The sequence below is a fragment of the Solea solea genome, chromosome 18, assembly GCF_958295425.1.
Source record: "Solea solea chromosome 18, fSolSol10.1, whole genome shotgun sequence".
Lineage (NCBI taxonomy): Eukaryota > Metazoa > Chordata > Actinopteri > Pleuronectiformes > Soleidae > Solea > Solea solea.
Window position 1 is genome coordinate 21,866,978 of NC_081151.1, and position 25,244 is coordinate 21,892,221.

Consider the following 25,244-nt stretch of genomic DNA (forward strand, 5'->3'; position numbering starts at 1 on the left):
AAAACCAACAAAACAAAACAAACGAGAAGAAAAAAAAAACAACAAGAACCCCACTGATTGCAGCCTCACGGCGGCTGATGCTGACATTTTCATCCAATTAGCACAGCTTACCGTCATCAAAGAAAACGAAACTCTGAGACTGGTCTGCTTGCGGGAGGAAAGGGGGGGGAGAAAGAGAAGAGGGAGGAAGAGGAGAGACCAGAGAGTCAGTGCAGTCACCTTCAACAGGTGACCAACAGGAGGCAAACACACACTCCCCACACACACACATGTGGTTGGCACAGAAATATCTCTGCGGAGCAGAAGCTTCATTTCCTGCCCTGCTTTACCTCATGCATATTAAATATCATTTTCCAGAGAAAATCCCTCAATGTCGGCTCTTTGTTGGATCTTATCTTGATTACCGGCTACAGGCTATTACCAGAGATTGAATTCTATCACTGATAGCGGGGTCACGTGTCCGGTTAGTGCAAAGAAACCCGGGCGACGTCAATGAAGGCATCAAGGCGAGAGAATAAAAAAATGACACGTATGGCGTTCCGTTCCTCATGCGCTAAAGGAGCTCGAATTAATTCCTCCAATTTGGTATTCCGATCATTCCCGCTGAGTGCTGCACAGAGAGAGATTTTCACAGTCAACGGTCATGCCGCCGCCATCGCCATCGCCGGCGGCCTGGAAGAGACATATTATTACAGCGGCGAGGAAGAGTTGGCTGATTCAAAAATACACACAGCACCTTTTTTTCTTGTTGAATGGAGCTAATGATGGTTTGAATATTTACAGTCGGGAATAAGGAAATACAGATTATTAGTCTGAACTCAGGCTGTACGAGATCTCAAGGCCGAACGCAGTAGGAATTCCTCTGAGATTTGAATGTTCTGGAATTTGGCTCCGTGTAAAAAAAGACTCACTCTGCGCCAGAGGAGGTGAGCCAAAGCTAATCAGCCGAGAGACGATCGCCTTTAATTTGTTGTTGGCGGTCAAACTGTCACCTGTATATTTAATAAACAGTTTAATTATGTTCTTTTGTGACAAAGATTACATCTAATTGTACGTAATGTACCAATAGAAATATTAATATTAATGTAATCGGTGAAAAAAACAACATATTTTCTGCTACAGCTGGGGAAAACCTTCTATTCGCAGTTTTTCTGCCTGATATTATGACTGCGATCTGATTTGTGATATCATTAATAAAGTCAAGACTCAGCTCAACAGTCACTGAACTATTGTTTTAAAATGTGACGGAACAGAAACACGAGATACCATCGGAATATTCACTACTTTATAATTTACTGCAAGGAAACAAAGATATGTTCGTTCTTTTCTTTCTTCCGCTGTTGATTTGTGAGACGGATTCTGCCTCAGATACTGACGAGCAGTTTGTCATCGGTCTGAAGACTTTAACATATTTTATTAGAACAAGGACGAGACAAACTGTATCTGACTCCGCCTCCGTAGGTGGCGCTGTATCTCTGTCTCCAGTCCGACTAAACGTACACAGGAGTAATCGGACTATGAATCGCATTATCCAGGTTTGTTGGACCGATGTGTTAACGTGACAATAAAAGAACCGAATTATTGTCTTAGTCCGACTAAAATTGGACTTTTAGTGTGAGTGACAGCCGACTGGTGGACTGTGGTGGGCGGAGCTGGTCTAGCTCCACCCTGACAATACCGTACCATTTCACTGGAAGAGTCATGAGCGTGACGTCCGATGTCGCGTGATGTCTCCAACATTTTGCAAAGGAAATGTCTAAAATGTTATTATTTAGGGGAGGAGTCTGGTGTATTTAGCGACAGAAGCAACAAATCTTTTTACTTCTGACTGATTCTAATGATTCAGTTACAACAAAAACAACTGCTTTACAAGTCGCTAGTTTGTGTTTTTGTGTCGCGTTTAAAACAACCTCGTGCTAGGATGACTCCGCCCACTTTGAGGAGGTACTGATGGAGAATGACGTGACTGATACTAAACCGAGTAGTGCTAGGACTGTACAATGGGAAAGCACCATAAATGTGACTACTGCAACCCTTTAACCTAAAATTGGCAGGATGAGTAATATCAATATTTATTCAGTGACTGTGGAAACGAGGCCAAAAACCCACAAAACTGACTGTAGATGGTTATTTTTTGCACTTGCATGTATTCACCCGGCATGAAACCACCTCGTTTTGTGGACGCAGTCTCACCTCGCACCCGGCGCCGCTTCACAATCCCAAATATGTAACTGTTTTTCATGGTTGAGTGTTTGATTTGAGTAAAAAAAAAAAAAAAAACGAGGAGAATTATGCAAAATGGTGGCAAAGTGCGGAGACGCCAGATCGATCAAAGGTGACAGCAATTTGGGAAGAAATGATGGTACAGTCATCACACAAATAGGGCACACAATCAGCAGCGTGCGGCGTCGCTGCCAACAGCAACACAGAGAAGAAGAGACAGAGAGAGAGAGAGAGAGAGAGAGGGGGAAATACAATTATACAGTACATCCATCATTACTCAAAATATTGACATTAGTCATTCAGTGGCAGCTGCTCATCACTTCCTTCAGCCTCCTATTATTACTTATAGATTCTAATCATGTCATCATTTTACTTTTCATGGGGATTTATCTCAGGAAATCCTAAGACAAAAAAAAAAAGGAAAAGAAAAAGAAATCCACTCCTCGCGTACAAGTTGGAGCAGGACTAATTATCTCTGTGGGCTTTCATCTCTTTTCATTTCTGTTCTTCTGCGCTCGTTCTTTCTCTCCTCTCCTCGCCTCCCTTCTCTTTATCTCACAGCTGTACAGTATTACGCTCCAAATGAGCTGGGTCCGCTCGCCGGCCGCATCGCCCCGCTGTGACAGAGTGAGCGCAGATACGGCAGAAATGAATACCTGAAGAGATGTGTCCTGTTGATAACATACTTACGTGCACCGCCAATGTATTCCCCCGAGAAAGAGTCTTTGTTCCTCCCCTGAAGATGTTTTTCTCCCTCGCTCCCTCAGCTCCGTTATTTCGCGCGTTAATATTCATGGTTTTAATTTTTAATTTTTTTACTCGGAAATTAATATCAAAACCTCATGTTGAAGAGGAGAATTAAAAACGAAATGAGACGTCCAACTTTTAAGTGTAGCATTAAACGATTCCAATTAGAATGAAAGAATTTGTCTTATCCATTAGTATCCTCTGTTCTCATTCTGTGAATGTTTCCATACATTTTCCTCTGTAAACACGGTTTATTAGTTTTTTAAAACCTGTAAATCTGAGCCATTTTAATGTGTTGAATAACTGTTACATCATTTATCCCGTTTCTTCTGCTGAAACTTGATTCATTTCCCCAGAGTGAGTCAAAACTATTCTTTCACTATTTTGTTGCATAATATACACAAGAAAAACTTTATACATTAGAAAGTGATTGCCTCTTGTGGTTTAAGGAGGAGTCTCAATTCAAACTCAATTCTACGGCTGCGTTTTTACAGTGCAGCGGGAGCTTTGTGTCAGGAACTATGTCCTTCCAGCCACGGACGACAAAACATCCGATTACGACTCCTTTAGGGAAGTTACGAAAACAGGGAAAGCTTTGTGTCTGTTACTGATTACTGACACCACAACCTTGAGGAATCTACCACTATCAGTATTGGTCTAAATTTAAACGTGGTGCGTTTACCGCATAGCCATAACCAGCCATTTTACAACCAAAATACTTTTTTCCACAAACAAAAATGATTCTTGGCTGCTTTTGCGTGATGAAGCCTGTGTGGTTTTTCAATGGTTTATCAGCATTTATCGTTTTGATTCTTCGACATCCAGCCCAGCGAGAGATTTCGAACCTCTTTACATTTTCACAGAACAGATCAATGGTAATTTGTCCAAATGCAGCTTTGTAGCTCGGCGAAAAGCCTGTCTCATTTCATTCTGGATGAAACTTGACAGACTAAATATATCCGATCCCTCCCAGCTTCACCTTTACCTCAGAGAGTCCCTGAAAGTTTACAAGAGCCTGGCAGGAAACAAATGGACAGGAGTCTACGGGCAGCGTTATGTAAATAACTCCTGTGTTCATGTTGCTGTGCAGACTAGCGCTTGGTAAATCTAGTCTGAGTCCATGATTTACCAAGAGTTAACCAACGAAACCCATGCACGCCGAGTTTTCACGGACATACTGTCTGATTTACCTGTTTACCTTGGTTGTGTGACGTCAGCTACTGGAGCTCTATATCCGTCTATAGTATATAAAATAAAATATCCTCTAAACCTCTAAAATTCTCAAACGTGCCACAAAGCGTGCAGGAAACCTTCAGTTCTGCCTCTGCCGCCACAGCTTGAGCGTCTCAGAGAGCCATTTGAAAAGCTAAGTGAGTGATCGATGACAGAAGTCAATTATCGCCTCGACGATCTGTCAGAGGCGGCTGAGCGGAGCCGAGCCTCGTGCGACGCCCATCTCTGACCAACAGTCAGCGACGCCGGCTCGCACAGACAACATGTATGTGTGTGTGTGTGTGTGTGACAGGCAGCGAAAGAAAAAGCCCTGCGTCTATACTCATGTCATTAAACAGTCGGCAAAATATTACATGACAACAAAAACAGCGAGGGTTAATGTAATTAAAGCGATAATAAATATGGGTACATGCTGCTGTGTAAGACGGCAGATTGCTCATTTTCAAACCAGCGAGAGATTTAATTAGTGGTTTAACTAAGAGGCTACGCAGGGAAATGACAGTATGTTTGCTGATTAGGGGACGATTTTTATCAAGCGCTGTGATAAGGTGCACTCGCAATAAGTTCATTTCCACTCTGGTGAAATTCGTGACGGGAGAAAACGGTTCATTTTTCAGTAAAGTGACTTGAAAATGCTTTTTGAAGAGCCACAAGGGGGAGCCTGTCACCCCGGATGCTCACCTATTATTTCAGTTTTGTGGTTTCATCTTTAAAATCTTCACTCCAGTCATTTGATTTGATCTGTTGGTTTTTTTTTCACAATTATTATAATTAAATTGTGTTATTTTGGTCAAGAAACCCGTGAAAAGGACATCGTCTCATGTCTGATACTGAAAGACTTGAACTATAAGACACTGAAATATTGTTTTATTTTAATAATTTGATATTTCTTTAAAGAAGAACACTGGCTGCTTTAAATTAAAAAACATTAACGGACATGTTTTTAGTGATCGGCACAGCTGGGAAGAGATTTTTTCTTGGATTATCAGCTGCATTGTTCTGCACAGATTGTGCTTTTTCGAATGTGTGCGTTTGTGCCATATGTTGGTGCATTAATGCGTAGGACAATCATCCGTTTCCCTGGGAAACGTTTGATGTCTGGGTGTGTGTGTGTGTGTTTTGGCTGAATGTCCGTCTGCTGACGGATGTTCTTCCCTCTCAGCTCTGCCCCTGAACGTGATGGAGTCCGTGTTTCAGGAAGGTGTCGACGTGTGCGGACACCAATTTTGTTCAGGTCAAATGTCAGATGTTTGTCGAGATGTGACACACATGTTCTGTGTGTGTGTGTGTGTGTGTGTGAGAGAGAAAAAAAAAAAAGAGAGACATATCATCAACATGCACGTCCACAGCGTCCCCCCCCCTGGCTTACCGTTGACTTCCTGAGCGCCCGCATCTGTGAAAAGCAAGCTCATCACCTCCTCGAAGTTGCAGCCGGGCTCACACGTGTGACCGTCCTGACCCACGTGGTGCAACATCCTCTTCAGGACGTCGTCCAGGGACGCGGCCGTCTCGTCCAGCAGAATGCTGGCCCGCGCCAGGAAGCCGTCCAGGTCCCGGTGCGCCCGGATCTCCTCCTCGAAGTTCATCAGCTTCACATACTGCGAACAACATTTACAAGTCCGTTTAAAATTTTGAGATAAACTGATTCGGTGTTTCCCAAAGCTTTGTTCTCAAATGTCTTGTTTTGTCCATAAACCAAAATCTATTTTAATGATTCCTTTGTTATATGGAGCAGAAGGAAAAACAAATTAATTAATATTCATCAACTGATTAAGCAATTATCAAAATAGTTATTTTATATTATCTTAAAAATTATCTTAATTAAAAATTAGCTAAAGGTTAAGCTAATAGTAGTATTTTCTACTACTTTCTCTAAATTCTACGTATTATTTTGAGTTTGTAAATGAATAAAAACCCCATTATATGGAGAGAGGTTTGGGAGAATTCTGCAAAAAAACATTTTTTTGGGGGGGGGGGGGGCAAAAAAACATCACCCGCGACACATCTACGGGTCCCAACCCAGACTTTGGTAATCACAGTCCTAGTATATATGTGTATATATTCATTACAATTATTCAAATAAGATTTTTGCTTGAATACACACCTGTAATGGTGACACGTCTAGGAATACACAAGGGTTGCAACTAATGGATATTTTCATAATCGGTCAATCTGTCGACTATTTTCACGATGAACTGAACACTTGTTTGGTCAATAAAATGGCGGAAAATGTTGAAAAATTGATTACCTAACCTGGAAATGACTTCTGAAATGATTTCTTTGTCAAATGGAGCAAAGAAATCAGAAAATATCCACATTTAAGAAGTTGAAAAATCAGAAAAATACTAAGTAAAGTTGTTGGTTGACGATTATTAATCGATTGCCAAAATAATCGCTGCAGCCCTAGAATACACTCAGCGTCCTTAAGTTTGCAAAGAAAGCTTTGACCTTGCAGTTCAATAAAGAAGTGACACTAAAGGACCAATGTGTGAAACAACACAACTCAGTGAAAGAACAAACGGAGACACGGACGCGAGTCGATCGAGACCCCGACGCGCCGGGGCAGTGCTCGATTTAATCGATCCAGTGACTGACAGAATTTCTATAGATGAGTGGATTCCCCGCAGCTCCTTTCACAATAAAACAAACAGCGAGCAGAGGGTCCACGCTGAGCGCCGCTGCAGATATTTGTGTAAAGGGGTCTATAAATAGATTCGATTTTTGTTTTGTTTGTAGGAATCTGTCAAAGCTTTTGTGTCTGAGAGGCTTTTTAAACTTCAGGTCCGGGCGATTAATAAGGTTTAAAATAAACAGAACTCGTGTTGGGGCGTTCCTCTCCGGTTTGTGTCTCCGGGCAAACGTGTGGTCTCCGTGTGAAGGATGGAGCGCTGGGGGCGATTATGTGACTTCTTCAATTCTTAATAAGGAAACAGAGAAGTGCACAGCTGCGCGCAGACACATAACCACATTAAATGAAATCTAAATATAGAGCGCTGCAAATGAACGGGCTCCAAAGCAAAAGTGCTTGGCAGAGACGTCGGTACGTGTGAGCATGAGAAACTGGTTTGTGAAAGGAGTCTGAAATCTCTGACAGGCTTTTTACTTAGTCCTCACAGTTTGAGGCTTCATCCACACGGAAACACAACCACAGATTACTTTATTCTTCCATGCTGGGAAATTGGGTGCGTTGCATTAGCTCCGTCGGAGTTAAAGTAACCCTCAAGAAACAAGAAAATAAAGAAAAAAGCAGATACCGTCTTTTTCTTATTTGATCTTACAGCGTTTAGCGTTTCTTAACGCTGTAGTATATATACCAGGCCTGTATGTGGCGCTGTAACACTGCCACAGAAATACACTGAAACACGTCGTGATCCTTGGGAGATAACGAGTTCCCGAGTGGAGATGACCTTTGATATTTCAAGAAGACACAAATGGTAAATCACTCCTTTATTACTATTATGTTCTCCCCAAGAAGAAGCAAAATTCACAAATGGGAAGTATCATCTTTCCGATAACACGTGAAGGCAGGAAGAAGAAAAAGAAGACGATTACGGCAACGGCAGCAAAGGGCTATGACATCATCATTTTCCCGGACTTTTGTATTTGTTGTAACGCAAAAGAGATTTTCGCACGTCCAAAAAATGCCAGTTCCTGTATTGTTTTACGAACTCTGCTAAATTCGTACGCGCGCTGCGTTAAACACTGTGAACTGAGGAGGTGAAGAAACATGAGTGGGCACTCTTGGGCTCCCCCCACAGTTGGTAAACGGTACTGTCTGTTACAAAAGTCGTAAAGTGGTGGTTAAATGGCAACAGCGATACTGGTGAACTCTGACGCAGGATTTCTAATATACAATAAAAACATGACAAAAGAACAATAGTACTTGTGTTGCTAAAGCACTGCAGCTAAATTTAAAGTTTATTAAACCTATTTTATTTGGCATTAAACCATTAATTTTTTTCATGGATATCATTCCTTAAAAGCTTATTTTGGAAAAGTGCTATGTTAATTAAGTTCATAATTATATCACATTATTACAGCGCTTTTCTGGGCATGTGCGATAAAAACAAAGGTTAAACTGTTTCTCCTGCCGCTGCATTTGTTTGGTATGACAGTCAGGTCTCTTTGTGCCACATGAATGAGGAACTCCTCCCGGCTGCGACGCCGCGTGTTCATTCATAAAGTTGAATAAGGTGGCGGCGAGGTCGAAATCATAAACACATAATACCTCGGGGTGGCTATCAAATCAGCAGGACCATCAAACAGGCAGATGCTTTACAGAGACACATCATTCTGAGGCTGCACAGCAATTCCTAATCTCCTAAAACGCTACACAATAATAATGACAAAAGAATAAAGAGACAGTAATGATGTAACTTTAGATTTAAATTCATACCGATTTATAACACTCTTAACCGAGTGTAATGTGGATACGCCAGCTGTTGTGTGCATAGCGAACGCGGCTACAGTGTGTGAGAAACAGAGCGGCGTGGAAACACGACAAAGCTGTTTAACTTTCAAGCATATGTGACATGGATGTCGTCTCTGAAGCCAACAAGAAAATGAGAATATAGGCAATAGCCACTAGGAGGCGCTTTTCCATTACACAGTTCTAGCTAGGGATGGGAACCGGTATCAGTCAGTAACGGTATCGGTCCGATACTGGTCAAAATCCCTGGATTGGATATCGGTCGGATAAAAATATAGAATCCAAAATCCAAGCAAAACTATTTTAGCTGAGTCATGCTTGGGCTGTTTATTTCTTCTTTTTGGGAGAAAAACAATATTAGAGCTGAAACAATTAAAACAATCGAAAACTAATTTGATAATCGATTAATTAATGATTAAAACAAGATTTCTGATTGTTTAAACTACTTAAATGTGAATATTTTGTCGATTTCTTTGCAGTATGCGTTTGTTGATTTGTTGAATTCTGGGTAAATGTTGGAAAAGCAGCACTTTCTTGTTTCTAGTTCTCTGCTCAGTGTTGGACAGCAGTGAAGTATTTTCCTCAGCAGCCAAAATAAAGTTTTTAAAGAATCCACTTGTTTGGCTCCCGTTAAAATATTTTGGTGCAATGCAGTTGTTTTTTTTAATGGATTTTTACTTCCACACATTCAGGTGTAAGAGTTCCAATTCCTTCACTGACGCAGATATACTTTACAGAGCAATTAAGATGTGGATTTTTTTTGCTGAGGTTGTTGAGCTGCTGCTGCTGCTCTTTATCAAGTTCCCAGCCTGGATGAGAAGAAAATAAATGAGTTACATTTAATTCAGTGAATATTAAAACTCACCCTCCTTGATGTGTTGAGCAGCACGCAGCCAGAGTCATCGGTTTCTGAGGGGAAAAAAAACAAAAACAAGACGCTCAATCAGACAAATAAAGAAGCAAAGACACAGGACTTATTGAAAATCTATTTGAAAGTAAGCAGTGAAGGGTCCAGTTGCTTACATCTGAACTCCTGAAGTAAGCAGTTCTGAAGCAGTTAATGAAAATCTGTTCAACAAAGACTTATGTGCTGAATCATACCGAATCATTGCTCCATTATACAAACAAATGACTGGACAATAATTCAATGACAATATTAATTACGGTTGTCTTCATTATCAATAAAGCACTGTTTACGTGCAGCGTGAACATATTTGACACACTTTTCACAAGAGTTTGTTGTTTTCTGTCTATTAAGTATTTTACAAACTGGTGCCGTCCAACCGTCACTTCCTGGCCTCTCCAGCCACTGCTCGCCCAAAAAAACAGCCACGCCCCCCCACCCACAAACCTGAATGCACACTCTGTGACGCCTATTCAGAGTGAGCAAATCCCGTTAGCATTAGTACTAGGGGCGGGAATAGCCAGAAACACTACGATATGATATTATCATGATATTTAAGTCACGATACGATAGTATCGATCGCGACATTGCGATATACCCAGTATGTGCAAAATCATATTTTGCGATACACTCACACAACAGCTCTACTGAAAGTGAGCAGTTAGCACCATCTAGTGGATGCTAATCCACAAAAAGTTTCATGTTTATTTGTAACATCATTTAAAAACAAAAGACACTCAGTGTCTATAAAGTGATATAGTATCGCCTCTGTCCCCCATTTTTCCTTTCACCCCAACCTGTCTTGGCAGATGACCGCACATCTTGGAGTCTGGTTCTGTCAGAGATTTTCTTCCTGTTAAAAGGGACTTTTTTCTCTCCCCTGATGCCTAGTGTTTTCTCACTGTTTCTCTTGAGCCTTGAGATAACGTATGTTGGCCATATACAAATACAATTGAAATGAATTGAATAGTTATTGCTATCGACTGAATCAGAAGTTTTTATCACGATGATGTTTTTTTATCTATTCATAGCCCATGTATCGAGATCGTATTGTCCTCTTATAGAAGCCACTATGGTTGATTACTAAATAAATCTACAACTAATTTGATAATCAATGAATTGGTTTTACTGAAGTTTTCAAATTTCTTAGCTTCTTAAATGTGAATATTTTATGTTTCTTTGCTCCACATAACGCATAAATCACTAAAACTGAATCATTTCAGTTTGAAGACATTTGGAACGTGATCATTTCAAGATTTGGGAAACACTGATCCACATTGTCTGACATTTTCTGGTGCCTCGAAAAATGTGTAATAGACTGTCAGGACCCTGAGGACACATGACTTAAAACAATAAAGCTGCTTTTATTTTTGTAAAACTCTCAGTTTCAACCAGTCAAAGCAAATCTCTGATAATTATTCTCATGTTCACCATTTGCATATAAAAGCATCATCATCTAACCGAACAGAGCCCTCATTAGTGATGGTGAAAACTCTGACACAAAGATCACAAATAACAAGCGCTCAGCCTGGGAAAGAAAAGAAAAGAAGCCCCAGACCCCCTTTTTCTTTTCCAACAGTGATGAAAATGTCAAGAGGCGAGTCTCTAAATGCTCTCGTTGAACAGGGATTGGAAGTTCTGTGCTGATAAGGCTTTCATAGGCCAGCGCGCAGATAAAGTACAAAGGTCTGGATTTTCCCCAGTGCTGGAGAAAAATGGGGGAACAAACCTTTTTATGTGTGGAAACCAATACGGGGCACAAACCTGGGCTTCATCACACTTCAGTGTCACAACCAGCAGGCAGCCAGTGGCCTGCTGACTCTCATAAAACCAACCGCCGCCACCGTTACATAACGCAGTTACCGCACTTTACTGTGGGGAGGACGTTATTAGGTTACCATGGGCTTTCCTGCTCTGCGCCGCATGATGCACTGTGTCGGCTCTGTCTGGAAATCAATCAGTGTTTAACTCCGCCCTCCGGCGATGAGGAAAAAAAAGCAAGCGGGGGAGAAAAAAAAAAAAAAAGCTTTAACGAGCCGCAAAAGCCCGAGGAAAGCACAGGGAGATCACAATATCAATAATCCAGCCACAAGTGGACATGCTTGAGTCTGAGGAGGGAGGGGACGTGTGCGGCGGTGGTGGCGGGGGGGTTGTAATCGCCTCACCTTGCCGTCATACAAACCTCCACGGGGGAGGGGGGGGACTGAAGAAGGGAGAGTCCTCCAACCTCCACCTCCCCGTGATGGAGACACACGTGTCGTGTGCTGTGGATCCGGTTCATCAAAAGCCTCACAATCAAAAGGGCTCACGGCGGCGCTGATCCGCTCCCGCAGGGCGAAGGAGAGGAAGCCGCGGCTCTAATAGCCGCCGCCGCGAGCAGATATTCATATATTCATATAAGATTACTTCATCCCCCGGTGATCACCTCCTTCTAATGGCCTCGCTATACTGTAAAGTAATCCAGGAGAATTTCAGGGTTTAGGATTAGGAGGAGTTGAAAATGTGACACAGGGCTTGTTTCCCCCCTGCTCCTTTTCTTTATCTGATCAATGTGCCTCTATAAGTGTTGATTATATACGTGTTATATAATCTCACGAGTGGAGCGCTGGATTATTTTACTCATTACTGGTCGCAGGGTGGAGACTATGGACGGCTGAATTACGACGTAATTGGAGAAATCTTGTATCCGAGCAGAGTGGAGTGTCCTTGGGCAGAGTTTGCTTCTCAAGGATGTTGTTGAGACCGAAAATTGGTTTGTGACAGAAAAAATGTAATATAATATAATTTATAATACTTTTCTCTCTCTAAAGCCTTTTTCAGTCTTAAAATGAAAGTAACATTCAGTCCGGTGAGTTAAATTTAGGTGTGTTTACTGGTAGACTCGGTAAGTACATTTGTATCAGTGTATATTTGCGTTAAAATAGCTAGATCACATTAGAATGATGTATGTTTCATAAATGACGGCATTGTGTGCCAATGTGTGATGAATTTTTTTTTTTAATGAAACCATGACCCGAGGAATTGTAATCGGATCGTATCGCGAGATTCTGAAAGACTCACAGCTCTAGTGTCCACTAGGGGTGGGTCAAAATATCGATTTGGTGCTAAATCGTTGTCCTTCCTCGTGCAATACGATAATCGATACACTAGGACAAAAATATATCGATTTATTTACTTAATAAATGAAGGCGCTCTAAAGTAAACAGTCCCTGCCAGTGTCTCCTCACAGTGGCGCTGCTCAAATGAATGAGGGAAAACTTGGGTGGAAGTTACGAAGAATGGCGGATAATGGATAATGGTGGAAAAAGCTACATTAAGAGATGCTCAATCCACGTTATGATTGTCCATGTATTGCATATCGTATCATAAGGGGCACCCTGTGATTCCCACCCCTAGCTGTTAGCTTCCGTTGGTTTTTTCTTCATATTTGAGAGGGGTTCTGAGGCTTTTTAAGTTCAGCATTGCTATACATTTCGGACATTAGCTGCTCTCAGCCCGCTCTGCTGGCATTCTGTTGGCCATGTATTCACCGACAAACATCGGAAACCTCACGAGCTGTCGGAACGCGGAGCTTTTTTATCGCTGATTTTTTTACTTTAAATTCAGAGCACCACTTGTTGGAAAACCCTTTTTCCTCAGCAAACAAATGTCCTTGTAAATATGTTAATATCTTAGCAGCCGAATATTTTCTCAAGCTGCGCTTATTTTATTGTAAGGCTGTTTTTCAAACCGAGAAAGTATTTTGTATGATTAATACGCAAAACGCTAAAGAATAAGTCTGCTTACCATAAAACTGCCTCGTCAATGAGTTTGGGAACAAAGAATTACGCCTCAACACATTTATTTATTTTACTTTTTATGCATAAATAGTGAAATCTTTTTAATGGTGAGGTAAAAAGATTTCATTTGCATTGCTGTCTGTCTTTTTGTATTTATACAACAAAACCCGACTCTGGCTGCTCAAGGTCAAGTGACGTCCTTCAGAGTCTAAAGCCTGAAATGTCCAGCGTGAGAGACGGCTGTTTTTTCCTCTTGACTTTTCCAGATTTAGTATTCAGTCAAATTTATCGAACTGAAGAGGATGTGAGCCCAGCGTTGGCTGTAAAATCATCATGTGATCAATTTTGTTTAAGGGGAACCTTCTGACAGTTTTATGACAAAGTGCTTTGAGGAGAGGAGAGCGGAAAAGATCGTGTCAGAACATTAAAAAAAAACAAAAAACATTACAATTAAAACATTAATAGCTCAGCAGTTTCAGTTAGGGCTTTGGTTTCTAAGCGTCAACGCCATCCTGCAGATCATGTATCATCTAAAACAAAGGCAGTCCTGCAATGACAATGTCCCAAGAAAGTCTAGAAGGTCTGCAATTTAGGATTATTTTCATAATCAATTCCTCCATCAATTATTTTCTTGATGAATCAAGAACTTGTTTGGTCCTTAAAATGTCAGAAAATGTCGAAAAATGTTGCTCAGTCTTTCCCAAACCTCGGAATAATGATGATTGTCTTGTCCTCAAACCATATTTATTCAGGTTTAATGATTTCTTTGTTATATAGATAATTATTAAACACTAAGACGGAGTGAGTCGATTGTGAAAATAGTTGATGATTAAATTAGCCATGGATTAATCTTGTGTATCAGCGGCTGTATATAATCTTACATGTCTGTTTTTAAAGATAGATTTTTTTTAGCATAATAATAATAATAAAGATTGACTGATTATTATTATTATTTTTAATTAGACACATTTTTGTTCTCGGAAAGGTGATTAATGTTGCCCAAAGTATTATTATGTTTTCTTTTATTAATTACCCATTGAAAGAGACCACTGGTGTTGTTCAATGCTGGTTATGGAGATTTTTTTTCATGTTATTTGTTGTCAATAGTTATATTTACGCAGATGGAGGTAAATACATAGGCCAAAACAAATCTGCATCAATTATCGGTCATCGTCAGCCGTTGAAAAGCTCGTATCAGTCGACCTCCGTCTGTTTTCACTGTATTTTTTTCCTGCCAACATGGCTGACGCTTGATTTGTTCAACAAACCAAAACCAATTAATCTAATCCATTAATCATCACATAGTGGATTCAACACCGTTTCAAAGAAAGACAAAGATGGATGCTGTCAGGAATTCGATCAGTTCTGGCTAAGTGTACCTAATAAAGTGACTAGTGATGTTATATGTCATATTTTCCCCTTTCTTCTGACTCAAGGTAATGTTCGTGTTACTGCTGAGTCATGTTTTCTTGAGAGAAAATCTCAAGGTGAAATTGAAAGTTTTCCCATTTCTAAACACTGAAAGAATATTTATGAAGTGGGCTGAATGGAAAACACACTGAAGTTAAGAGCAGGAAGAAGAAGAAGAAGAACGAAGCATCAGCATTTCAAACACACAAATCTTCGTTTTACCCTCTGGGTGGCGACGGCCTTGTGGTTAAAAAAAAGAAGACTCGCTCCGCTCTAAGATGATATTTGGGACATTCAATCAAAAATGCTCTTTAAATAACTCCCAACGTTGGAAGCCATTACAACACACATCTTTAGTACGGCGCCGTTAAATATCCAACAGGCACACTTTCAGAAAGGTCAGCGCTGAATAGTCTTTCAGAAACCTCGGCTGGCAAACGAGCAGAATTTATAAAAGCGCAGCGGGTCCATATTTTCTCATGGAAGAAGTCACTGTTAACTACAGGGAAAGAAACAAATTAATTATAAGTGACAGATGTTTTTGAAATTAGATTTAGGTGGAAGCCGCTGTCTCTGAGTCTGATGTAATCACTAAGCTATTTGCTTTTCCAAACCGCTGCTGATTTAGCCAGATAGGATGTGATTAAAAGTCCTGTTCGGAGTCTTGCACTGATTTGATACTGTGGACGTACTGCGACGGCAAGGCCGCTGATGTGGAACAACGGAGCGGGATAATCATTTGTGACATAAATTAAAAGCAGAAACGGGGCACACAGATAAAAAACCAGATAACAACGCTGGTTTTTTTTTAAACGTGTGTTGTGCCAGCTCCACTCGGAGGGAGGAATAAACTGGAATCAAAACAAAACAGCATCTCATCAATATTCTGCTTCGCCCCGCAATGAATAATGCACAGAAAGTCTGGGAACAGTCACTGCTGGGCATGAAAAACATTCTGCACCTGCGGGCGAGAACTTTGCCTGATGAGAGGAGACAATTCAACATATCACAGCTGCGTAAGGAACGCTTTGGTAGAAAAGGCACTACTTTATTACAGAGTTCGGTATCAGTCGTGTCGTCTTCCCGTGACTTCGTAGTATCTCCTCAACGGCACAAAACTGGGACCTCGTCAGAGCAAGCACTAAATAAAAGCACCCGGTACCAGGTACGATCACGAATGGAAAAGCAAACCAAAAAATCCAGTAGAGCCGAACCGTGCCAGAACTGTATAATGGAAAAACGCCACAAGTACTGATCAAATTCTGTCAGTACAATCCAGCACCTATTTGTGTCCATATCATTCGGAAAGAGAGCAAGTAGAATCTACTGCTACTATATCTGCATTGCAAGCTACATTTGTGTGTATCAGGAAATGGTGTAGTAGAGTAATTGGAGACAATGGTGACCAGAAAACAGTCCACGAGAGCACGATAGGACAAAGTTTTTCATCCGATCCACGTTAAACGGGTGTTTTGGGAGCAATAAAAATGCTATTTTTAGGTTCCGGAGTGGGGAAATCTCAAAGCGCCACGCTTGCGTTTCTGTGTGGACAAACAAGACTCAACTTCCTCTGTCTTGCTCTCGCATTCATTGTCAATATCTTTGTTGTCGTCTTCTTCTTGTGTTTGAACACTGTGTAAAACAGTGTTTACATGTTTACACAATGTGAGTCTTTATGGTTGTTTGTATCGTTGTAAAGTTGTAGAATTACGTCTTTGTAATTGGCTTGAAATGGCGCTGTCAGGTCAAATTGATATGGATTGATATCGGTCCAGGCTGTGATATTGGTATCAGTATCATACACCAAGGCATCCGTACTTTAAGCTTGGTTAACATTTTAACCGGCGTGAGTTGATCCACTGGCTGCATGTCATTTAAAAGTAAACAAACAGTAGCGTGATGTGAATTTTAAAGTGCGCCATAATGAATTCCAGGCACCGCGGTAGATTCCCATAGGCCGGCTTATGCTATGTGAGTGGAATACAGTGTAAAGTAAAGGCAGTGGTCTGAATTAATGACTGGCGTTTGTATCTGCTGTCGCATCATCAAAACAGGGGTACGGGTTTAAATGCAATGATGGGTTTTTTTGGCATGAAAGGAGTCGTGGTCATATCGAGGACTTCAGTGCGTGGGTGTGGACGAGTTACACAACAGCCCCCAGGATAATGCAAAATGAATAACTCCTCTCGTGATTCCACTGAAGGTTTGACACTTAAAAACTGTAATAAAGGAAAATCCTCGTCGGCGATAAAGTGAAACTGTCTTTAGTGGCTTCGACAAGGTGAAATTATGTTTAAAGGTAGGGTGGGGGATCATTTTTGGATCCCCACCATCACTACCACTCGTCCAGCTCTTGTCAGACGCCTTAAGTGTTACTATGTATGGACAATCAGCCCGAGTGACATGGTCACCTGTCACATTCAAAAGCAACAGGCATCTCTCTCTCTCTCTTCTCCTCTAAATGTGGTGCACCTGTGACTGTCGCCATGGCGACGGTAACCTGTTGACCCGCGGCTTTCCTGGCGACGGGGTCAAAATCGCCCGCACCTGCAGCCGAGGAGCCGTCTGTCAAGTCACGCACCTGTGGATCGGGACGCCGACCGCGCGAGGAAGAACCTCCACAGAAACGAGGATTTTTTTCAGCGGGACGGCCGACACACACTCGCTTTGAAGAACCCTCGTGTTATGACATATATATGTACTGTATATGTATATATACGTATATATGCAAATGACTGAACTATATGACACAGTAGATGTTGAGTGAATACTCAGAAAGGCATCTAAATCAATCAAAATCCCTGGATCAGATATCATAAAGAGGCCAAATTTTTGATTTAGTAATTCTACTTCATTACCTAGCCCTTTCTTTTTTGCTTATTTTAACCATAAAAGGACCATTTTTCCAGAATAACTTCCAATATCTGGCAGTTATTTACAATTTACTGCATGTTCATTTGGAAATACGTAACAGTGCAAAGTCCACTTTTTTTGTTTTCATGAACAAAAACTAAAATAAAAATTCTTATCCTGTAATCCTTCTAATGTAAAATGAATAATAACTTATAACTAACAACACATAAGAAGGATGTCACACCCAAGATGGCCATATAAGGAGTTGTGTATTATTCCTATGGTCATTTACCAAAAGTGCATTAAGCATTTAAACCATGTTAAATTTCTCTTTTTATCCCTTCACCTCTCGAGCATCGCTCCTCAGTCTCCTTCTGTTGCCCTAATTCTCTCCTCCTCCCACCACACCCCCCGACCCCCCGGTGCGCTCCTTCTCTCTCTCTCTCCTTCTCCGAGTACTGACCTGGCCCAGGGCTGATCTGGTTGTCGTAGAGGTGGATGTCATCTCCGCAGGCGATCGGCGAGTCCTGTCCCTCCTCTCGGCCCTCGCTGCCCTCCTCCTGCTCCACCTCCCGCTGCTCTGGGGACACAACAGCACAGGGTCACCTCCTGGACCTCGCTGAGCGGCAGCAATATCACGTTTTAAAATGTAAAATGAATGAACTGACGGACAGCGCGTGTTCCCTTTTGTCCGTGTGTTATTTGTCTTGTTAAAGCCACTTTTATACGCGCAATAAATTCCATTTAGTCGATGAGTAATCGTTTGAAATAATCATGATTTCAAATTCTAACGCAACATAATCATGATTATTATTATTATTTTACATAATTGAGCAGCTCTGGACGTAAGAAGGAGTTTTAAGGCGTTTAAAAACCTCAAGTTAATGCTGGTTTTAGTAGTTTCAGGTTAGGGTTTGTTTGTCTGTGTTTATTGTATAATTTAATGTCGGGTTTGTGCGACATTATGGGCCCGATATCTATCCAACAAACGGTTAAATAAATCAGTGAGTAAATTTGAGTTATTTTTAATAAAATTCAACCGATTTTTGATTTAATTAAAAAAGTGACGGATGAGTCATCCTTGTTTCTCCATCATTTCCCTGACAGATCTATTTAAAACCATCGCTAAATGCTGGCTCAACTCAAATCAGTTAGAACGTAATTGTTGTGAGGTGTATGTTTGCTTTGTGATAACGTCTCCACTGATGTATCGTCAGTTTTTATCTTTGTATTTTACATTTAAAAAACAAAAACATGTTAAACTGCCCTGTCCCAATCATGAAGGCGCAGACTGTCAAAGAAAAGTGGTCGGTGGATGTTTTTTTTCAGTCTTTCCTCAAATGGTCAGAATTCTTCACTCAGCCTGAAGCCTGTTTGTATGACTCAGCTCCAAACGCCGTCCAGCGATCGGCGTGATGCGACGAGAGAAACAATATCTCACAACCGCGCCGTTTCCTTATCTGCTGACCTTATTCCCCCTCAATTTCAGTCCGTTCGGTTTGTCTTGCGTCAGGATCATCCCTCGGCACTTGACATTATGTGAACCCCTCTGTGTCGTCACCTCTGCGCCTCAGACTCGCACCGGCTGACTCTGACTTTCAAATCACCTTGGAGAAGAGCGGCGGCGGCGGCGGCCGAGCTGGAAAACCGGTGGGCCGCTTTTAACTCCGAAAGAAAGTTGCATTTATTCTATTCTGCCGAAACCGATCAAACATCTTTAAGGGAAATTCTAGGTTTAGATTTAAGGCGGCTTCATTAAAAATAACAAATAACAATCTCTTCCTTTCCTTTAATGATCTCATTTGAATACAGTGAGTCAGCTCTGTGGCATTTAAATTGAGCCGAGCTGCGCGAGAAGCCCAGCTTCCCCCGGCTGTGACTGTGACCAGTAAAAACAAACGCTCGGTGTGTGGAGAGGAGAACGGCGCGGCCGACGGATGAGGTTGTTCAATAAGAAAACACTGAATGATTGATGCGTTTCCGTGATGTCGGCGAGAGAGAGAGAGAGAGAGAGAGGGGGAGACGTGATTCAGTACGAGCCGCGACGTACTGAATCACATCGTTACAGATGTTTTTCACTTCTGCGTTTGTGCTCAATTTACTCCATGATGCATCTACCTTCATTTACATTTTGACTGAATGTCATTCTGCAACAAATCATGCTTCGGGTTTTTTTTTTGTTGGAGTTGTGTACGTAGTAAGGCGGGGAAAAAAAAAGTGAGGAGGTGCATTTAATTACTTAGAGGTTAATCAGATTACACTCGCTCTCCCTGACAACATGGCTGCCAGCAGGGACAGAAAGGAAAACAGATTGCCACTTAACAAGAGGCACACCTATTAAAATCTATGTCTGCTCAAATGTGGGATACTTTAGACAGACTTTTCCAGCGAGTTTATTCTCCTGCACCAAAGCCCATTGAGAAAATCAGTGTTTTTAGCTCACAAGGACACAGGAGCCGTCGGGTCTACTGCAGCCCTGACTCACTAGATAAGACATTTGAACTCACTGATGGAGGCAGCAGTGGATTAACAACTGTTGTGTGGCGTGACGTAAAATTGCTGGTTTTCTCTATGGACTTTGGCGCAGCAGAGTGAGCGGTTTACCGGTTCCACTTTCCTGCTGGCTTAAAACAAACAAACAGATTCTAAATAAAATATAGAGAATTAAGGGTAACACTTTATTTTGATATCCATTGGAAACAAGTTAGAGGAATAAATACTATGTTTGCCGTGTTATTAATCAACATTTAACTACTCTGTAGATCGTGCTATCATCTTATTTGTTGACTAATTCAGATTAGTGAAAGTTAACCGGATCGAGTAAACATAGGATCACAAGAATGGCAATAAAGTTAACTATTTTAATAACAAATTCATCGGATTAAGTGTTTTTTTTTAAAGTCATTGAAACAAGTTCTATGATTTTTCAGCTTCTTCAATGTGAATATTTTCTGGTTACGTTGCTCCATGTAACAGAGAAATCATTAAAACTGGATCATTTTGGTTTGTAGACAAAACATTACATGTCATTACGTTCATTCCACCATTCAACTGTCCGTCCAACATGTTCACTTAGGGCACTGTGACACGGAGGACGCGGCTAAAGCGGCTCAACATGAAGACTTATTATTTTTCATGTCAACCTTTGTTCCCCCCGGAGACTTGGACGAGGATTTCGACGACGAGACCCAACTTTTACTAACAAACCTCTCAGATGACAGTGGCGGATTATGCTGACTTCTCAACAGCAATGTAATTGCATTTATACCCTGATAAAGGATCGCCTAATAACCGTGGTTATGTACAGGCTCAGCGGGGGGGGGCCTTCTGTGAATCCTGGGAGTGAATTGGTGTGTTACAGGAGGGGGAAATAATTGGCACAGGAAGATCCAATGCAAGCATATTCTGTCCCGGCCGCTTGTGCTGCACATACTAATTGGACGCCTCTTCTTGGCTTGAAGGTAATGAAGCTGCCGTTATCATAACAGTCTGAGCAAAGTTCATTATTTATATCTAAATGCACTGGGGTGTGAGAGCTGGGGAGAGTTTTTATTTTCAGCTCTTCTGCTGCTGCTGCTGCTGCTGCTGCTCTTATCTTTGAGTCAAAACACTGTAAAAAAAAATACACACATTTTACCGCCCGCATTTAAATAAAAATAAAATAATCGTGCTTTGTTTGGCATTGTGGGGGAACTGGCTAAGGTTAAACATTAAAGCTGGGGTAGGTTAAGTATACTGTATTTGTCACTACAGATGAAGACGAGACTTCTGCACCTCCTCAGATTCTGTTTCCAGCGTTTGGGTAAATGTGGCCCCTGTGACAGAAGACTTTAAGTTCACCTTTACTTTGCTTTTAATTTAAAATGCATTTCAGAGCCACTAAAACAGAGGTTTGAAAAGGCTGTTGGCTCAAGTTAGCCTGAAATCTCAAAGGCTGCTTTTATTCTGAACCATTGATGCAGCGATCCACAACTATCAGCTGTGTATGAAACGTAATGCTAACACTTGCCTTCGTTTGTTGTATGTTTCTTGTTAGTAGCACTTTCTAAAACCCAGCAAACGACTGCAGAGGAGAGACTTCCTGTTTACACCTGTTGCACACAGATCCCCCAGTATGTGTAATTCCCCACAGGATACAGGTTTTCTGGTATGTTAGCTGAAATAGCATTAGCATGGGAATGCTAGAAGGTGTGCCTGAGGAGATTTTCCAAATGAGCACCCACTTCTTAAAGATGTCAAACTATCGTGACCCAAATTTACATCATTTAAAGCCATCTCTGTAAAAAACTACTTTGACAGTGTTCCCACACCTTGGTTGACATCAAATTCAAGGAATTTTCAAGGAATTTCCAGGACCAATTCCTTCAAATTCAAGGACCAAATGTGCTGACACGGCTTAAGATGGGATGGCAACTTGTAAGAGCCGCTTGGTCCATGGCATCTGGACAAGTGATTGTCCTTGGGATCTTGGTCAGTCTTTTTTTGAATTTTCTGCAAAATTTGTTGGAGGACCCAACTACAGTCTGCTCTGACCCATTTGTGGGCCCCAACCCTGTCTTTGGGAATCTCTGCATTAGAGCATTTGTGAGGTCAGACACTCTTATTCTTTCAGGGTCACCACATTGTCCATCTTGCCCTATCCCTTGTGGCCTGATGGCAAACTCCATTCCCATTCATCTTGAAGATGTTGGATGGCTTTGAGGTCAGGACTCTGTCCAGGCCAGTCAACTTCTTTCCCACCCATTATTTTATGGACTTTGCTTTTTGTACTTGAGCGCAGTCATGCTGGAACAGAGAGGGGGAGTTCCCCACATTGTTCCCCACAAAGTTGGAAGCATAGAATTGTCCAAAACATCTTGGTAACCTGAATTAAGTTTTCCCTTCACTGGAAGTAACGGGCCGAGGCCAACATGAGAAAAAAAAACCTCATACCATAGTCCCATCTCCACCAATCATCACGGTTGGTGGAGGAGGAGGTTCTCCTGGCATTTGTCGACCCAGACTGGGAAGCTTGATTCATCGCTCCACAGAGAACGTTTCCACAGCTCCACAGTCCAGAGGCAGAGTGGATTAAACCATTCCATACTGACTTGTTGAAAAGGTAGCATCCTATTACAGGATCAGGCTCTGGATTCAGTGAAATCTTTAGGACGACCCAACTCTTTCACAAATGTCTGTGAAGACAGCCTGTATTAACAAGTCAAAGTATTGAGAAGGGAATTGAGCTTGTAATCTGAGGGATGCAAGTTCAAATCCCAGGACAGGGTCAGGGCTGATGTGCCCTTGAGCTGCATCCTCCATTAGTGTTTGTGCAAAATATCAGCAATTCAGATGCGAATTTCAATCTACAACAAACATACCAGGTGAATTCAAGTGATCGTACCTTCAGAACCTCATACCGTCCCATTCCCAGTGGCAATGGCGTTAAACAAAACAACAGATTCAATGACTTGAGAGATGTGGCCTAATGTTTTTGTCCATATAGTGTATAGAGATGTTAAATAAAAAATACTATTAAAATCATCTTGGTGAATTTCGTTTATCGTGATAATCGTGAAATGGGAAAAAAATCCTGCAGTCCTTGCGATACATTTTTTTAATGCACCACAATGTTGAGCTGCATGACTTACTCTGATCGTACATAATTTATTATCTATCACCAAAAAAAAAAAAGTCTCCTGTCTGCGATATTTCTGCCCAGCGCAAGTTTAGGTTTAAGAATTTAAAAAAAACAAACAAACAATATAATATTGTGAATCACAATGTTCTTGGTCAGGATCATTTTTATATTGTCTAGAGGAGCAGCTTCAAGATGCATTCAAGAAACCTGGCAAACGTCATCGCTTCTTCAAACACACGTGACTGAAAGCTTGCTGGTGCTGCCATGTTGTGGTAACAGGGAGAAGAAAAATAAACAACGTTTATAGAAATCCTGTCTCATTTAAATGTATTTACTCTTCGGCGTTTCCCGCTAGTGACTCAGACTCACCCATTTCTTGAAAGAAGTATCCATTCTTGGACATCCCAGAGGGAGGCGCCTCTGCGGGAGAGAGACAAGACAATAATCAGTGAGGGGACTGAGGACAACAATAACAGCAGGGCGCTGAAAATGCATATTTAAATGACATAAATATCACAACGGTAGACATGCCTTTAAATGGAAATATGAAACCCATGCCGGTAATTTATCGCCCGTGTTTTTAAGTGGAAAAGACGTGCGTTAAATGATAACAACCTTGTATAATCAGTTATCCCAGTGGCCACACGGACACATGACGCTGAATAACACCGTGAAAACAGCCGCTGCTAAAGACAGGAAGGTGCTTCATGTCATGTGATTCTTCTATATTTGATCCTCCTGTAAATAAATTTCACGGAAAGAGCAAAACCGACCATGGATTGATCCTTTTCTGTGAAATGTGGAGCCTGAGATAGATCACTATTACAGAGCCCGCAGAAACTATTACAAACACATCAGTGAGTCACTCCACTGCGCGGGGAGACATGCTCCTTTATTGCAATGAACAAACACTGTGTAATTTATTATTGTGAGTCAGTCTCACAATAGACAGTCCTGCCGTCGAAAAAAACCAAAAAAAAACACCTCACTCGCCCACTGAAAGAGTAAGACTACACGTGAAGAGAAAATAGTCCCGAACATTTGCTCCTGCACTGTTACAGGAAAGAATGAAACCTTTTTTCAACACAGACACTGACACGCTTTACTGCTTATCGATACAATTCTTATTGATAAAACTCAATCGTTTTGAGCAAAATATTAAGAAACGAGTATCTTTAATTGTTTTTTTCAGTAATACTGATAAAAGATTCCTATTTTATTGATAAAAAGTGATGGGTATCATTAGGATTTTATCACTACTGATTATCAATACAATACTTACTGATACTACTCTTTCAACTTTCAGTGTAAAATATGACAGATATGAGAAGATGCTTTTCAGTTGTTGTTTTTTTGCAAAATTTAACCATTTGAGGCCAGAATTCCGGCGACGAACGATGCAGCACAACATTGGGGGACAGCTGGGAATTGCAAAATGATAATAGAGTAACAATAAACGTGACATTAATATTGATTGCTTATCAATACTTAGGCACTCATTAATGAGGAACTAGTAATATAGCATTTGTCATTCATAGCACAATGAAAACAGGAAAGCATCGTGGATTCATTCAAACTAAAGTGAGAAAGTGAGCTCAAACAGCAGAAATTCAATTCAGTTCAATTGACAAATGAATTGCAGCTGGTAGAAAGTGTTTCTTGAACCCGTTTTTGTGGATTCTTCTGTCCAATTAAAGCAGAACAAGTCTGAAAAAAGTAGAGAAGTGTCATATTTTCAGTGTATTTTCATATTTGTTGACCTTGATCCTTGACTCATCACCCGCATTCATTTAAATCTGTCCATGTCCTGCCACCCTCCCCAAGCACACTGAATTCCAGCATTAATTTAGACTACCTTTTTGAGTCTAAACAAAACATGACCTAGAAAATGTAGTCTAAACAACACAAACACTGTGAAAACAACGGTCTGAACCAGTTAAAACAGAGGAAAAAATCCTCCCAAAATTATTAGAGATTTCCTCAAATCCTCATCTGACCAAAGTAGGTTCAGTCACCACAAATGTCACTCACAGAACATAAAACCCT

General features: G+C 41.1%; 1 protein-coding gene across 5 annotated transcripts in view; it reads right to left on the minus strand.

Annotated features, from left to right (window-relative positions):
* Positions 1 to 25,244, minus strand: part of slc4a11 (solute carrier family 4 member 11) — a 103,035-nt gene that overhangs the window by 28,545 nt on the left and 49,246 nt on the right. For 2 of the 5 annotated variants that reach the window (XM_058614706.1, XM_058614708.1), the window contains exons 2-6: positions 23,568 to 23,618; positions 18,042 to 18,158; positions 9,498 to 9,541; positions 5,573 to 5,801; positions 112 to 144 (exon numbers count right to left, since the gene is read on the minus strand). In XM_058614706.1, coding sequence (XP_058470689.1) covers positions 112 to 144; positions 5,573 to 5,801; positions 9,498 to 9,541; positions 18,042 to 18,158; positions 23,568 to 23,618 — 474 coding nt within the window. The remainder of the gene's footprint in view (positions 1 to 111; positions 145 to 5,572; positions 5,802 to 9,497; positions 9,542 to 18,041; positions 18,159 to 23,567; positions 23,619 to 25,244) is intronic. The other 3 variants (XM_058614711.1, XM_058614710.1, XM_058614709.1) reach the window with 2 other exon arrangements.